Below are 18063 nucleotides of genomic sequence, written 5' to 3' on the forward strand. Positions count from 1 at the left end.
GTGCGACCCAACAGAAGACCCAACATGGAAGAAACTGGTCTGAAACTGACCCATTCTGAGTGGCATTAAGGGATTCCAGCTAAGACTGCCAACAGGCCCCTCCTTTTAGCTTGAGTTATTGGGAGTTGGGTTCCTATTATTAGCAAATAAAACTGTCCAGCACACTCCCAGAGTCCAGTGAGTGGAGCCCTGTGGAACTGCACCCCACCACCAACAGTCTGCCCCCAGCTCTAGGTTCTATACACAAGAGTCATGCTAGGGGCTCAATCATCAGGACCTTGCTTAAACCACACAACAGCCTTGTTCTCCCTGTTTCTTATCACTTGACTGGTCTCTCAACCGCTTGCTTTAACTTTCCACTACAGACCTTCCACCCCTCCAGCCCCATTATCCAACAGCTCTTCCAGTGCCTTTCACCCGCTGACACTTAGTGCCTGCACACTTTTACATTCACGACTCTGGGGCAGCAGTGAACAGAGGGAAGTCACCTACTTAATTCTCTGACTCAAAAATTAGTTCCCTTGGCAGCGGCACATTCTCTTAGCATTACAGTAACTATAGCAGATGCCCGGTTCCCGATATGCACACCCATGTTCTGCCCACCTAAGTACCAACTCCAGCACCTGCATTTCTCAGCCTCACTGTTTCTCCAGCTGAACCTGCTGTCTCCCACTAAGCAGTTTGAAAAGTGCTCTTAATTAATGCCCAACTCACTGCCCTCAGCCTTCAGCCAGTGTTAATGGGAGCTCCACCCTTCCCTGGCAGAGGCTCCAGTGTGAGATAAAGCTCCAGCTGTGTTCAGGGAGACTCGCTTGGTAACATGCCATCCTTGGATTGCCCTACAGTCCCTTCTTGCTTCCCTGCTTCTCCAACTATCAAATAAATTACAAACATCTTCTCTCAAGAATGGCTTGTAAGGCCACTGGCATCCTTTAGCTGAAATGCTTGGGTCCAGAAGTGTTTCAGATTTTGGAATATTTGCAAACACTTAACCAAGCTAGCACCCCTAAACCAAGCTTTTAGTCTTATGAAATGATCCCCCAACTTTAAAAAAAAAAAAAAGACAGGGTCTCACTTTGTAACCCTGACTGGTCTATGTAGACCAGACTGGGTAAAACTCAGTCTCCCATTGTATGTATGCATGTATGTATGTACGTATGTGTGTGTGTCCCAGTATATTGTACACTTGAAGGCCTAAAGAAGGTGTCAGATCCCTGAAGTTATAGACAGTTGTAGGTGCTAGAGTAGCGAATGATCCTAACTGCTGAGCCATTTCTGTAGCCCATAGTACAGGTATCTTAGAGGGGGTGGTTTCATTCTCTTTGCAAGGAATGTGTTTATAGAAAAGGAATCGCTGAGTCACCTTGTAACTCCACTTTTAAATTCTTTAGGAATCTCCATACTGTTTGTTTTCTTTCTTTCCTTCCTTGTTTTTTAAGCTCCAGGATTTAAGCTTAAATTTTATTGGGAATTTAAAAGAAAAACCTCCAGAACAGGCAAGCTATAAATCTTAGCAGCTGCTAAGAGGAGAAGCAGAATGGAGCCGAGAAGGAAAAAGCTACTCTACCGAAACCAGCCTGGAGATCAGCCATATTGCAGACAAGCAGCCATGCAGGCGAAGGATGCTTTAGAGAAAGAGTAAGAGGCCCAAGGTATCCGAAAAACATACTTAGCTTCTGGCCAGGATCTGAAAGGAGACAGAAAAAGAGAGGAGCTGGGCTTTACTGACCCAGGTCTAAGAAAGGCGAGCGGGCCCGGCAGAAACACAGTGGCTTGTAGGACTCTTACCAGGCCGTGTTCTACAGTGGCTCTGCTAAGCTCCACGGACCTCTGCAGACACCCACCACGTAATAACAGACAATGAGGATTCTCCAACCTTGGTTTCACCTCACTCCTTCCTTTTTCTTTTGTTCTCTTTTGTGGTACAAGGGAATGAACCTAGGACCTAACACATGTTAGTACTGGGCCCCTGAGATGCATCTCCAACACCTCTACTTTATTTATTTATTGTTGCTTATTTGTGACTAGGTATCAGGAAGTCAGTCCAGGCTGGCCTCAAACTCTCTGTGTAGTGAGGCTGGCTGCCCTTGAACTTCTGATCCTTCTGTCTCTACCTCCAGAGTGCTTGGATTACAGGGCTACACCACCACACACGGTTTATGGGGTACTGTGGCTCAAACCCCAGACTTCCTGAGTGTTAGGCAAGTACTCTACCTACTGAGCTACATCCTCAGACCCATCAACAACTGTCCCGTTTCACTCGGTCTCGTTGCTTTATTCTATTTGCTCATGTCTTTCCCCAACGTCCACAGTACAGAGGCACCTGGAACATCATCCCCTACATAATTTTCTAATGCTGAGAAGTCTTTTGTTTCTACAGTAGGCTCCCGATGCCCCATGATGACCTCAAGCTTCTGTCTGCTCCCCACACTTCCTTCCCGTTCCTCTGCCTTCCTGTTCTGCCAATGACCTCAGCCAAACCTGAAATGCCAGAGGACAGAACTTTTCAGTAAATTACACAATCTGAAAGTGTAGCCCTCCTTTCCTTCATATTTTAGTGTTGGAGTTGATGTGGTCAATCCAGGAACAGTCTACTCTTGGGGAGATTCTCATCCTCACCTGAGTCTCCGTCCTCTCTGGTGAATAGGATTTGTCTCCCCAACCTCCAAAGTCCAGGTGTTGAGAACTCCATTTCCAAACTGGTAGTACTGAGGGATGGTAAGAACTTTAAGAACCAGACAATGTTAGAACACACCTTTAATCTCAGCACTTGGGAGGCAGAGGCAGAAGAACCACTGAGTTCAAGGCTAACCTTGTCTGCAGAGTGAGTTCCAGAACAGCCAGGGCTACACAGAGAGATCCTGTCCCAAAAAAAAAGCCTAATTAATTAATAATCTTTTTCAAAAAACAAAACTTTAAGAGGGTGATTGGGAAAGACTCCTGCCATTGGAAAATACTGTGGAACTCTAGTTTCTTTCCCGAGTCCTGCACAATAAGTTGATAGAGGTATTATACCCCTGAATCTCCAAAACCTCAGTAAGTGTGTGTGTGTGGGTGGGGGTGTTGGTCGTTGATCCCTTTGCATATTACGTGTAACCTACAACTGGGCTATACTCTCAGCTTAAGTCTTTCTGACAAATGAGTTGTCTCCAGGAATTTCATTGTAGTAATACAAAGCTGGAAGAGGACACATGACCAACTGGCATTTCCATCTACATTTGAACATGCTGAAAATAAGAGTCAAGAAAATCTTTCTGTCATGGTCTTGACCTCCAACTCATACTTAATGTTTATGCATATATGAATATATATATGTATTTTTGTTACTGTTCCTTGCAAACAAATTTAGAAGGAACGCATGCACCATCTTCTCTACTTGTAACCTCTGGCTTCCTCCTTGGTTACCTGTTATCTGGTTTCTAACTTTGCTCTTCAGGGTCCTCCAGGACTTCCTTATTGCCAAATCCAGTAACTGCTTCCAGCTCTTATCTCACCTGGCCCTCTGCAGGCACCACCTGACCTACTGAGAACCCCTATGCTCCAAGCCTTTGCCCTTGACTTCCTGTGTTAGTGTGCTCTGGAGTCAGATGCTCCTTTTAAATCTCAGCTCCACTAAGACAGTATTGGTAGTTCCTCACTTGTAAAAAAGAGTCACAGAGTGACCTCCATCTCTGGATTGATGTGAGATCAAGGGAATTCATACTGTGTTAAAGTAGCTTTTCTTAATCCTTGATATGTTCATCTATGTTTTGTTTCTATATTTTTGAATATTCATTGTGATTTCTGTATCAGTTGTGGGTCAATTGGAAAACAAAAACCACTAAGGTACTTTAATCTGAGACTGTAGTACAGGGAATTAGTTGCCTAGGTAATGAGAAACCTGAGGAGCCAAGCAGGGCATGGCGAGATCTTCAAGAGCAGCAAAGGCAGGAAGCTCCCATCTTCCTCGGGATGGTCAGTGGAGAAGCTGACCTTGGTAGAAACCAGTCACTTCTGTGAACTCTTAACTGGGCAGCGCAGCTGTTCCTCTATACCTGGGACCACACAATAAGAAGCCCTGGATAGGAAATAGCCTAGTCAGCTTCACTCTGAAGAAAAGGAGGGGAGGGCAGGGGGAGAGACCTGACCTCTGTTTTCATCCTGCATTCTGGTCTCTCACCAATGTCTTCTGACTGCCAGAAAATGGCCCTTAGTGGGTAGGTGATGTGGGGGAGCCCACAAGGCTTTCCTGAGACTTATTAGATACTGAGGAAAATACGTTTCTATTAGGTTGGGAGCAATTATTTCTCAGAATACACAAACTGCCTACCTAAGAATGAAGTCAGAGCCAGGTATGGAGGCGCACGCCTTTAATCCCAACATTCTGGAGGCAGAGGCAGGCGGATCTCTGTGAGTTCAAGACCACCCTGGACAAAAAAGTGAGTTCTAGGATAGACAGAGCTACATAGAGAGATCCTACCTCCATTCGCATGCAAAATTCGAGAAGTCATTGTTTTTTACCGCAGCATAGTACTCTAATGTGTAGATATTCCACACTTTCTTCATCCATTCTTCCATTGAAGGACATCTAGGTTGTTTCCAGGTTCTGGCTATTACAAATAATGCTGCTATGAACATAGTTGAACAAATGCTTTTGTCATATGATAGAGCATCTCTTGGGTATATTCCCAAGAGTGGTATTGCTGGGTCCAGGGGTAGGTTGATCCCAAATTTCCTGAGGAATCGACACATTGATTTCCAAAGTGGTTGCACAAGTTTGCATTCCCACCAGCAATGGATGAGGGTACCCCTTCCTCCACAACCTCTCCATCAAAGGCTATCATTGGTGTTTTTGACAGGTGTAAGATGATATCTCAAAGACAGAGACCCACACTGGAGCACCAGACTGAGCTCCCAAGGTCCCAATGAGGAGCAGAAGGAGGGAGAACATGAGCAAGGAAGTCAGGACCACGAGGGGTGCACCCACCCACTGAGACAGTGGGGAGCTCACCAAGGCCAGCTGGACTATGACTGAAAAAGCAAGAGATAAAACCGGACTCTCTGAACATGGCGGACAATGAGGGCTGATGAGAAGCCAAGGATAATGGCACGGGGTTTTGATCCTATTTCATGTTCTGACTTTGCGGGAGCCTAACCAGTTTAGATGTTCACCTTCCTAGACCTGGATGGAGGGGGGGAGGACCTTGGATTTTCCACGGGGCAGGGAACCCTGACTGCTCTTCGGACTGGAGAGGGAGGAGGAGAAAAGTGGGGGGAGGGGGAGAGGGACGGGAGGAGAGGGAAGGAAATGGGAGGCTGGGAGGAGGTGGAAATTTTTTTTTCTTTTCGATAAAAAAATAAAATAAAAAAAGAGACCCTACCTCAAAATAAAAGAAAATTTAAAAAGTCAGAGGTAAGTAAGCCAAAAAACAAAAGGAGCAAGATCATTTAAATTCTGCGAGCAACTTGGTCAGCAGCTAGCATGACATTTCCTTCTGTTGACACTGCTTTACATAAAACTGAATATAAATCACCTTCAAACAGGAAGTGAAAATTGAGTTTTGCTAGGAGAATGTCAACAAGGTGTGTGTGCTTCTTATTGGTTAGCCCCATTATTGAGGTATTTGTGTGTTTGTCTGCAAGTGGGCTGAGGTGGCAGAGGCTCTGTATTCATCTGGTCCTTGAACTCAAGGGGGCATTTGGAGATGAAGTGGGATGTGAGGAAAGAACCAGCTGGGGAAGTAGTTTAAGCAAAGCTCCCAAGGGGGGGAGAACTGTGTTTAGTAGATGACTAAGTCAAAAGCAAGCCATGGCTTTCGAGCCTTAAGGTGGGGACAGTCAGAGGGCATGGGTAGGAGGGGCTGAAAACCTCTCAGTGCTGTGATATCGACAGTCTCTTCTTTTAATGTTTTTTTTTTGTCTTTTGTTGTTGTTGTTGTTTTGTTTTGTTTCGGTAAGTATTAGCCAGTGCTCTAGGGGTTTTCAGTGAGAGAATTTGGGATAGGAAGAGTCTGGCAGTGAAAGGGCAGATAGGAAGGAGTTTGGCGGAGGCTTGAGTTGTTGCCTGGCAAAGAAGAATCAGGAAGTATTCGGTTGACTCTACTGGGTGGAGTCTGAGACTGGCCTAGTAGTGCGATGATCTGTACGCACCTGGAGAGGATCCATACCTTCCCTGAGGAGGAGGATTCAGATAGGAAGGGAAGGTGCTATGATGTGTTCAGATGACCAGAATGTGATGCTCATAAGTTATTTCAGGACAGAGGTTGTTCGAAGCTCGCTGTTGAAAGCTTGCTCACATGAATGGTGCCCTGGGAAACTCTATTCAGATGAGCACTGAGAGCGCAGGATGAAGAAGTTGGGGTCAGAACTTAAACAAAAAGTGTTGCAGGGAGTTCTCGGTTAGCTTGGGCTGCACAACAAGCGCCAAGCCAGTCAGAATAAAGCATAGCAAGAATAAAGGAAAAAGAACTTAGACACAGAAGGCGTTGACAGTAATGAGACGGCAGGACACCACAGTCACCTGGAAACTGAAGGCTAGTGGAGGCTGTAGGGAAGACAGGTGTTCCATGATAGACAAGAGCTTCTCAAAGCAAAACAAGTACATAAGACGTCCGCTGGGCCAAGGGATACTAGTAATTTATGAATACTAACTCTAGCTAACTATAAAGTCTTTCATTTTGACCGCCAGAGCAGCAAATAAGAATTACTGTCATGGCCGAGTGGTGGTGGCGCACACCTTTAATCCCAGTACTTGGGAGGCAGAGGCAGGTGAATCTCTGTGAGTTTGAGACCAGCCTGGTGTACAAGAGCTAGTTCCAGGACAGGCTCCAAAACCACAGAGAAACCCTGTCTTGAAAAAACAAAAAAAAAGAAAAGAAAAGAAAAAAAAAAGAATTACTGTCATTTGTGTGGGTTCTCCTGTGTATGTAGAGGCAGAATGGGAAGCCAGGGATAATCAGGGTTTCAGGGGTCCTATTTGAGAACTGACAGAGGCCAGAAAGCATGTAACCCATTTGCATAGCCAAGTGCAGGTACTTTCAAATCCTTACTTCTGGAGCCATATACCTGACTGACTCTGTGCTAGATGCTTTGGAAGAAGACAAAGAAGAGCAGAGGTCTGCCTCTTGAGCGTTCATTGTCCAGTGAGAAAGAGACACGTCATCACATGGGTCTAGCGGATATGCTACATACTTAACAGCTAAGCTCTGTGGCCTGGGACAAACTTCCTAATGTTAAAAATGCCTCCATTTCCCAGTCTAAAGTTTGGCTATATTACAGGGATGGTCTAAGATTTAAATTTGTGTGTGTGTGTGTGTGTGTGTGTGTTCGTGTTCCGTGGTGTGACGGTCAGAGGACACCTTTCAGGAGTTGTTTCTCTCCTTCCACCACGCTGAGGCGGGGCCACTACTGTTTCTGCCACTGCTTGCACTCCAGGTTAGCTGACCTTCCAGCTTTCAGGCATTCGCCTGTCATCTCTGCCTCCTCTCTGACGTACTGTGTGTTGAAGGGATTGAACTCAGGTCATCAGGCTCATTCAGCAACTACATTTACTGGATAAGCTGTCTCAACCCAGTGTTCTCACTTGAAATGGGGCACAGAAGCCACTGTAGGTTGGACATCCCTAATCTGAAACTCTGAAATTCTAAATCTATGAGATGCAAAATTATCCAAAGTCTGAGAGATTTAGCCAGTACACTTTGTAAAATTTTGGAACAAAGTCAGGCATGATGACGAACACCTTTGATTCCAACATAACTGAAAAATGAGTCAGATGTGGTACCAGATGCCTTCAATCCCAGCACTTGGGAGGCAAAAGAGGCAGGTGATTTCTGTGAGTTTGAGGCCAGCCTGGTCTACAGAGTGAGTTCCAGAACAGTCAAGACTACATAAAGAAACCCTGTCTTGGAGAGGAGAAAGAAAGAAAGAAAGAAAGAAAGAAAGAAGCAAGCTAGAAGAGAGCAAGCCACAGGCTAGGCAATATTCCTCCATTGTTTCTGTTTGAGACAAAAAAATAACATCTTACGGCCGGGCCGTGGTGGCTCACGCCTTTAATCCCAGCACTTGGGAGGCAGAGGCAGGCGGATCTCTGTGAGTTCGAGGCCAGCCTGGTCTACAAGAGCTAGTTCCAGGACAGGAACCAAAAGCTACGGAGAAACCCTGTCTCAAAAATTCAAAAAAAAAAAAAAAATCTTACTCTTCAGAATCTACAGGTCCATTTTTAGATAAACTCAATTTGTACATTCTATTTTCAAAAGTCCCACAATCTAAAGGTAACCAAATTCTAGCTCTGTCTGATCAGTCACAAACAGGTGTGAGTATCTGACCCAATTCCAGCCCAGACACGAGCCAGAGCTTTGTCCAAACTATCAGAGAGAGGTGCCCTTTCTGCTTGTTGCAAGTTACGGTTCCCAGCATCATCATCACCTATTCTAGCCATGCCTGAAGCCAAAATATCTGGGTCTTTTCAATAATGATGCTTGTACATTTTCCTATGGCCAGTTTGCTTTTTAAGATTTATGTCCTTTTAAAAGAATCTTAACTGAGAACCAACAAAATGGCTCAGTGGGTAAAAGCACTTGCTATGCATGCTGACAAACTGATCTAAATCCCCAGGAACCCACATAAGAAAGCCTGGTGTTGTCCAGCTATAATTGCAGCACTCCTACCTCCAGATGGGAGGTGAAAACAGAACAGCCCAGAAGCTCACAGCCGGTCAGCCTGGATTAAGTAGCACCACAGAAACAAGAAACCCTGTCTCAACAAATCAAGGGAGAATAGACTCGAAAAAGTTGTTCTTTGATACACACACACACACACACACACACACACACTTGGGGATGGGGGAAAGAAGACTAATAATAATAGCCAGGCGTGGTGAGCCGCACCTTTACTCCCAACACCAGGAGCCAGAGGCAGGCATATCACTGTGAGTTCAAGGCTTGTCAGACAGATCTACATAGCAAGTCCCTGTCACAAAGGTAAAAAAAGAAAAGGCAAAATGATGTCATGATGCATGTACATGTTCATGTGTGGATACCAGAGGTCAAAACCAAGTGTCGTCAATCGTGCTGACCCCCCCCCCCCTCGCCCCACTTCTCTGACCTCTAGCTCAGAAATCCACTGGTCTCTGCCTCCAGAGTGCTGGGATTAAAGGTGTGCTCTATCACATCTAGCAAGTACTGTTTGAGACAGAGTCTCTTGCTGAACCTGGAGTTCACTTGTTCAGCTAGACTGACTACGTGTCCCAAGACATTTCAGAGATACTGATGTGTGCAACCCTCATGCTTACACAGCAGGCAGGCACTTTATTTTATGGGCAGAGCCATCTCCCCAACCTCCATCCTCTTGCTTTTTTAAAGACAGGCTGGCCTTGAATTCTCTGTTATAGCTGAGGATGACCTTAAACTCCTGATTCTTCTGCTTCCCCTCCTAGTGTGGGCATTACAGGTGTGTGTAGCACCGGTCAAGGACAGGCTGGGCAAGCACTCAAACAACTGAGCAGCACCCCAACTCTGTTTCTTGGAGGCACACTTCATTTCTGCTGCTGTTGTTGTTGTTCATCCAGAAAATATTTGAGAGTCAGACACTGTTCTAGGAACACAAAGATTATTCACTAAACAAGCAAGACCCCAGTTTTCAGAATATACATTGCTACGGAAGAAAGAAAGTGGGGTGGAAAGGGAACTTCAGGACGACTGGCTGTTGGGTAGGATTTTCTGAGAATCTGAGACTTGAGTAGACTTATGGAAATGAGAGAGGTGGCAAAATGGATGTCTGCAGTAAGAGTCCTAAAGAAGGGAGGGTGAATCAGGAAACAGCCTGGAGGGGTCAGGGAAAGGGTCAGACTATGTTGGACTGGAAGGACCACTGAGAACACTGGCCTTTACTATGAGTGACAGGGGGACATTCCAGAGACTTGAGCAGGAAGAAGTCAAGTTGGACTCCCAGGCTACAAAGTTGAGAATTGCTTACTTGATCCACGGTATTAGTTAGCTTTCTTTAATACATGTATTTATTATTATTAGTTGTTTTTTTTTGGTTGTGATTTGTTTGTTTTAAGACAGAATCTCCTGGCTGTTCTGTCTCAGAGTTCATTATATAGCATTCGGTTTGAAGGTTAAAGGTTTAAAGGAGGGAAAAAGCGTTCAAAAGATAAAGGGGGAGGATCTGGATTCCCACACCCAGTGAATGAAATGTACAAGGAAGGGACACCTCGGTGGAAGGAAGGGTCAGGAAGTAGGCAGTGAAACGGGTGGGATGTAACCAAAGATGGGGGCTGAAAGGGTCCAGTATTCAGTCCCAGAATGCACACTGAAGGCGAAGGCTGTGTCACAGAAGAAATGTTCAGAATATATGGACAAAAGGAAAAAAGAAGAGAAACAGGTCAAGTGGTATTAAACATTTTAGGGAGGGGGAAAATTAAGTAATATAAGGCTGGGGTGGTTAGCTAGCATCAGAAGAATTCTTCAATCCAGCCCTTGGTAGACAAAAAAAATTCTTCCCATTGTACCACAATTTGGACAACATAGAAGCTGACAGATTGAGCATTCACCCCAGAACCAAAGAGCATGAAGAAGTGTCCGTTATACTGGTGATGACACCACCTGAGGTCAGAGAAAGCAATTCCCCACTCCACAATAACCTGGCCCTGTGTTCGCCTGTCAAAACCTTTATGCCTCTTACCCAGGACCAAACCTAAATCCTTGTCAGCTACGATGAAAATCCCAGTGTCTAAAGAGGCAGGAAAAGGCCTCTTCTCACAAGTCTGCAGCACCTGATTTTACCTCCAACAACACATGCTGCCCAAGCGCGGCAAACATGGGCAAGGAGAGCTTCCCATCCACTGCCCTCACTTCTGGGGCTGGCTGGCTTCTCTTTACAAATACTTGGGGCAGGGAGGGATTGGAGAGATGGCTTAGCAGTTTAGAGCACTTCTTCCTCCTCTAGAGGAACACCCCACCCGGTCAGGAGGTCACAGAGCCTGTACCAACACCCTCTCTAGCCTCTGAGGGGACCTGTGCACACACAGCATCCATTCACACAGAAATACACACATATACAGACACATAAAGTAAATCTTTCTTTTAAAAATGTATGCCAAGATAAGAAAATATTATTCCCAACTAGAGAGAACCTTACCCTCTAAGGAAAAGTGGCTGATTGTAAATCAGGCCCTTGAGACTTGGGTCATTTAGATGCTCCCCACAATTGTTAGGATACTTATTAAATGTTGAATAATTAATAACAGTGCCTTCAAGACTCTCTCAAAGAAAAGATCCTGTGGAAGAAACCATCCATATTTAGACATGGGCCTCGCTTCCTGCCAACCAACCAGATTTTAGTGGGACAGAGAACTTACCTTCCCAGGGTACTTATTAGTAAAATGGCTGCACTTCTGAATTAACTACCCAAGAGTGAAGCATAAAGAAATACTGAAAATAGCTGTAGATAAGGCAAGGGATGTAGCTCAGTGGTAGAGCACTTGGCCTGGGTTCAACTCCTAGCAACACAAAACACACACACAGTAGAAGCCAGGCTCCAAGATGGTCACAGTGATCTCCATTTCCCAGAATACTCTCGAACTCACACTCTCTTCCCATGCAAAAGTCTCTCCATAACCAATAAAATACAGCAGGGGCATGTCACTTTCGTGATCAGTTTATATAGGGCTGATGGGCTGTCTTGAATCACTTTCTCTGGCACAAAGCAGATACTATGCTGCAGCCTGTGAAGAGCCACATGAGTGAGCCTGGAATGGAGGTTAGAACCCGCCCAATCCAGCCTTCAGATAATAGCAGCCTCCTCCTGACCAACAGACAATCACTTCAGGTGCTAAATTCTGGTTCATTTGTTACACAGCTGTAAGAAAATAATTCCATTTCCAACGTAGAACCAAGACAACAATTGAAGGTTTAACTTTAGTTCTCATTTGACATCCATTAAAAATCAATTTCTCTACTAATAAGAAAAAAAACAATTTATCTTTCAGGCATTCGACAATCACTTTTTGAACTTCAAACATAAGCAAAGGGTTTGCAAGCTGCCTATGTTTTCATATAATTTAAAATCTATAAAAAAAACAATAACCACATAGGTAATGCATACGTTCAAGAACACATTTTGAGCTGTTCAATCAGTCAATTTCAACAGCTTATGCTTTACCAATATATATCACTCCCTGGTTATTCTGAAGGTTTGAGGCTATCAAGTCACACTGTCTCATGGGCACTGTTACCCTTCCATATGCCCTCCCATCTAAGGAAAGAAGAAAAATTAATTCTCTCGATTCCATTAATATTGGGGAAAAGGGGAATTCACTTAGTATTTTAGGAGGAGGAAGAAACCCTGATCTCAAATGCTAACTAAGAACAACTGAAATGTCTGCAACTCATGACTAAGTGGCAGCGGTAGTGCTCAAAATCCTGGTCACAGCTGAAATGGTGGTGGGGGCGGGGAAGATGCTGCCTCTTCCTCCTCACTGGACTTTGCAGTCTCTCAAAGCAGCAGGAGGGTAGTGCAGCTCTGAAACCAAGTGCCTCCCTATGCACAAAGAAGGTCAAAGGGCAAGCTTGCTTTCCACCAACCACAAAACCTACCACTGCCAACCCTAATCAATGTGGCCGGCTAAAGAAGGTGAATGAAACCCCAGACAGAAAACCACAGCGAGACTCTCCTCCCGCTGCCACTGAGGTCGGAGTCAGGTGACTCCTGGGGCAAACAGCAAACCTAAACAAAGATCACTCCCCACGTGACTGACTGGGGAGAAGAGCAAGACTGTTCAGTCCCACCCCGGAAAGCCATTAGCCATTAACTATTGCTTCTTTGCAGTATCCAGAAACTGGAGGCGCCAACAAGTTATTCCTATTCCGCAGTCCTCTTCAAGGAATGCACCTAGAGGTATGATGGACCCCCCTTCCAAAGACCAGTACTGCAGCACAAGCCCCGGGCCCCCACATGCATGCTGCAACCTGAACCCCTCCCCACCAGCTGTCACCCGCTCTCTGGGCTAGTCTCAGTCAGACAGGGAAACACACATGCCCTCTGGCCACTCAGGCAGCAGCTGCGACCCCGCGGGGGCAGCAAGAGGACACGCTTTGGTCAAGGGATCTAGGGGCCAGAGCACGCCTGATCCCCGGGAAAGGGGCTTTCGAATGAGCACCGCCCGGTGTTAGGGGTGGCCCTCGATCCACCCTTCCTCTCTCCGCCCCAGGAGTCCCCAGACCCAAGCACCCCACCTTGTCACCGAAGCTGCGGGCCATCAGAAGGTCCGGGCTGGGCGTGCTGTCGCCTCCCACGGCCTCCTCGCTGCTGGAGCCGGCCAGCGGGTGCGGCACGTCGCGCAGGGACTGGGGCCCCGTGGACAGCAGGGCCTTGGGGGGCCCGCCCGCCATGGCGCGCAGCGCTCGGGACCCGCCGCCGCGGTTGCTTCCCCCCCCCACCCCCCGCAGCACTCGGCCCTGCTCGGCTCGAGGCCCTGTACCAGTCGGAGGGGGTCCGCCGCCGCCCGCCGCTTCTCCTGCCCGCAAGGCTGGGCTTTCCCGAGAGGCACACCGCAGCTCCGCACGCAGAGCAGGGTCGATCCCCAGCACCTCCGGCCCTGCGCCCAGCTAGCAGCGCCACGCCGCCCACGGCTCCCAGCCCCGCCCCCGCGGAGCCTCGCCTGCGGGGAGGGGAGGGGGAAGGCGGGACGCCGGGGGGCGGGGCTTAAGCCAGGAGGCGTCCCGCCCCGCCCTCCTCCTGGCAGGAAGTGCGCCAACTGGCAGCTGCGCTGCGGGCTACGGGGTAAGGGCTCTGAAGACGCTGTTGTAAGTCAGGGTCTTCCAGCCTCGCCACACTCGCAGGAGGAACCCAAAATAGAAATGTGGAGCATATTTTAGTAACGTAGAGAGTTACGTGGCCCAGAGGAGCTAGAGGAGTAGAGAAACTAGGAGGACCTTTAAAGAGGTAGTGTGGGATGTTTTCAGATCCACACTGATGTCCCCATATGGTCTGGCTTCTGCAGCTAAGCATGGTTTACGTAAGGCGAAACCTCAGAAGCATGAGCACCCGTAAATAGCATGTGCAGCAAACGAGTTACGGCCTTACCAGCGAGTGCAGTCTTCTGCAAGAGCCGTAAGGATCATCATACATCGATGATTCCTATGCTGGCCTCCGGCCGTGCTGAATTCTCAACTTTTATTTGCTGGCATGGTGGAAATAGTCAAGGCATTACTCCCAACTCTTTAAAGTGTACCTTCGTCCCTTTTGCTTGTCAGGGGAACTTCTGTTCCTAAGGCCAAGAAGTTAGAGGGTCATCTACCCATCTAGCAATGACTTAAGTATTGTGAGACACACATTTTCCAATCCCCAAACTTGTTAGGTTTGTCCAGTTTTGCCTGCTAAAAAATGGTGACTACACTTGGCACTGGGACTCACAAATGGCTCTATCTGCCACACTTTTTCTAGAAACAAAAGTGGAAAACGCAGAATTGAAACCAACCCAAAATAACTACCAGAGTCTCATTTAACTCGAGTTTCTTCTGGCATAGTCCGAAGAGTTGGGCCTTTAGCAATGTCTTTTATCTCCTTCGAAGCAGTCTACCTTGACTGGGGAAATAAGATTGAAAGGCACTAACGACAATTTTAAATGCATCTGTTTCATGGGAGCACTGAGGTCTGAGTTGGGCAAAACTGTCAATCCATTTACATTTAGGAACTGCCTAAAACCATTACATACTCTTTTATTCTTCATTAAAACAAAAAATACAAATAAAATTATAAATGACTGATCTATAGATGTCTAACATTTTCTTCTTGAATATTGTATTTATTTTAACAATTGGGCCGCGTTAACAAAATGGATCTCTTAATATTCCATAGAAGTGGGACTGGAGAGATGACTCAGTAGTTAAGAGCAAAGCCAGCTCTTATAGAGAACCCAAGTTAAACAACACTCATAAATTAAAAACAAATATCAAAAGAAAATTCCACAGAAGAGCCAATTACATGACTCAGTAGGCAAAAGAACCTGCCCCTCATGCCTAAGGACCTGAGTTCAGCCTTCAGAGCACATCTATGAAAAGCCAGATGTTCCCCAGCAGCACTCCCACAGCAAGATGGAAGGCAGCAGCAGGAGAGTCTTCCTGAAGCCCTCTGCTCTGCTACCCTAGAGTACTCAGTGCTGCTGCTTCTACAGAAACATGAGAAACTCTGCCTTCATGGAGTGAAATGGAAGAACCAGCTCCCTAAAAGTTGTCCCTCGGGCCTCAAGCATGTGCGCACATGCACACACAATAAAATGGTTTCATAGCCTAGCAATTAGGGACACAGGCAGCTATGAGAGTTAGATGGGACTCTCAGGATCGAGGTCCTTAGGAGCTCTGCAAATGCTAATTCTCTTCTTTTTCCCTCAGGTCTTCCTCTACTACTCAATGAAACAACAACCACAGAATATCCATAGTTATATGATGCATCCCAAACTCCTTAGTTTGAGTTAAAATGACCCTTTTTTTAGTCCTCTCCACAGTGGAAGGGGAGGAAGAAAAGGAGGAGAGGAAGGGAAGGAGGGACAGGGGGATGGAGGGAGGAAGGGAGGGAGAGAGAGAAGAACCAGCATCCCTAAAGAGCCATGTGAAAATTTACTTACTTTCCTGGTCAGTCAGGGGCATCTGGCCGAAATGATCCAAATTGTAGTAGTTATCAAAACCAAAGAAAGTGAATACATAGGGAAATATTTTTGGTGGAAAGTTCCAGCATTTGTTTTCAGCTGAGGCCTGCCTGTTTTTGTTCAGTTTCCTGTTTCATTTCAGTGCTCCTTGTGGTGAGGAATAGTTCTTGACATAACCTAAGTCCCAGAGCACATGATTCTGTCTACTGAGAGCAACATGGAGGTGAAGAGGAAGCATGGGAAGTTTATCATAGCAAAAGCCTGTGGTGTTGGTTGGAAATTATTGAGAGAAACTTGGATTTCTAGGGTTGAGCACTGAGAAAAAAACATGGGAGTTTGTGGGATACCCCCAGTGGCTCTACATATTGGGAACTGCACTTCGCTGGAAAAGCCTGTCTCTGTCTCTGTTGAGATTCCACAGTCAAAATCATTACAACTTGAAGCACAATTAATAAAAGCTCAGACACAGATGTTGGAGTTCAACCTGAAGACCAGAAAAGTAAAGTAGCCAGCCACTGGCTCTTACCTTGACCTCAGTACAAAAATGGTGAACCTGCCTCCAGGAATCTCAGAATGAGACCGAGACTGGGGGCTGTCTCCTCCCATTTTATAATCCTCTCTAGTTCTGGTATTAAAAGCGTGCACCACTACCGCCTGGTTTCTATGGCAAACTAGTGTCCCTACTGGGATCAAAGGTGTGCGTTATTGCTGCCTGGTCTGCAAGACTGACCAGTGTGTCTGGTTTACTTTTTTGATCCTCAGGCAAGTTTTATTTACTAAAATACAGATGAAACGCTACCACAACAACTTTGTGATATTGGAATGTTGCAGGTTGTCTTTGGCTATCTTTAGTTCCCTTAACAGTCATTTATTGCTGGACATGGTGGTGCATACCTTTAATCCCAGCAGAGACAGGAAGATCAAGTCCAGCTTGGTCGACAGAGAGTTCCAAGACAGCTAGCACTACACAGAAACCCTGTCTCTAAAATAGGAAAATAAATAAATAAATGGTAAGATACCTATGTATTTGGTATCTAACTTCCTTTTGACTATCAAGCAAAATCTTTAGGATGTGTTAACTCACCAAAGGAGTAGCTTCCACCAACTGGAAAGCTGAAACCATCATCTGAGAGCATCTGAGGCCTATAGCAGAGATGTCCCCACTTTGCTATAGCCTGACTATGTCCCCATGAATGTATATGGTAAACATGTTGATTTATGACTTTCCTTTGTTCTAGGACTATAAAAGTTTACCTAAGTCAGGATGTGGTAAACTTGCCTTTAATCCAAACACTGGGAAGGAAATTGATGTCTAGGAAGCTAGCCTGGTCTACATAGTGAGTTCTGAGGCAGTCAGGGCTATATAGTGAAACCCTGCCTCGGAAGGAAAAAAAGAAAGAAAAGAATCGTGCATGAACTTCCACAGTAGAACATGTCATTCCAAGTACACTCGACCCATGCTCCTTGGGGCATGGTCAAACTTACTTGGTCTAGAATAAACTATCTACCTTTAGAGCAAGACCCATGGGCCCTTCCCCATCTACAAGGAATGGTAAGCACTTAGACTGGGACCTATCAAGAGAGAGAGCCCTGGGCCCCACAATTTAGTAACTTTGCCAAACAGGAACCCCGTCAACCTCACTGGCAATTCTGCCAGGACAACATATGAGCACTCAGTCCTCAGAAACAAAGCAGGGCCAACAAAGGCATTGTCCCATTTCTCCCTTGGTACAGCGTGTGCTCAGAAACTCTTGGTGTTTGTATTAGCTGCTTATCCTCCTCTGGCTTTTAATACAATCTTAGCTTTATTCTATATGGCATCCCAAGCCCTGCCTCAAAATAACACCACAGCTTCTGAAGAGGATGGCTGGTGAGGACAAAGGAGGTTTTCAGAGAATGTTCAGAGTGACCGGGAACAAGCCACAGCGGGCTGTCTCGATCAAGGGGGGTGGGTACCCAGCTGAGAAGGCACAATCCCAACAGAGAGAAATTTGTGTAGACAGTTTAAGTCAGCTGGTGATATCTCAGGATAGAAGCAAATCCACTTAAAGCCAGAATCTGAAGGGTTTTACAAACAAGAAATTAAATCCTGCTGAAGAACAGACAGACAAGTTCTGGGGTGAATGACAGGATCGTTTTATCTCCTCATCAAAATGCTCAGAGGCGGGATGGGTGAAAGCTCTTGCTGTGCAAGTATGAAGGCCCAAGTTCAGATCCAGCTAGCCCATAGAGCCCCACGTAGGAGATGGCTCAGTAGTTCAGAGGACTTACTGCTCTTACAGAGGACCTGGTTTGATTCCCAGCATCCACATGGTGGCTCACCGCTCCCTGTGATTCCAGTTCCAAAGGATCTAATGCAGGCACTCATGCACATACAAAGAAAAATAAATAAATCTAAGAAAAATGAGCTGGAGAGATGGCTCAGGGATTAAGAGCAC

The 18063-nt window shown here is 46.1% G+C and overlaps 1 protein-coding gene across 1 annotated transcript in view; it reads right to left on the reverse strand.

The window, feature by feature from the left end:
* Snx30 (sorting nexin family member 30) overlaps positions 1 to 13600 on the reverse strand; it is a 122332-nt gene extending 108732 nt beyond the window's left edge. The window contains exon 1 of the mRNA XM_041632439.1: positions 13215 to 13600. Coding sequence (XP_041488373.1) covers positions 13215 to 13370 — 156 coding nt within the window. The 5' untranslated portion in view covers positions 13371 to 13600. The remainder of the gene's footprint in view (positions 1 to 13214) is intronic.
* Positions 13601 to 18063: the final 4463 nt, after the last annotated feature.

The sequence above is a fragment of the Microtus oregoni genome, unplaced genomic scaffold, assembly GCF_018167655.1.
Source record: "Microtus oregoni isolate MIOR12 unplaced genomic scaffold, Mior012 000041F_ref0000270, whole genome shotgun sequence".
In the NCBI taxonomy this organism is placed as follows: Eukaryota; Metazoa; Chordata; class Mammalia; order Rodentia; family Cricetidae; genus Microtus; species Microtus oregoni.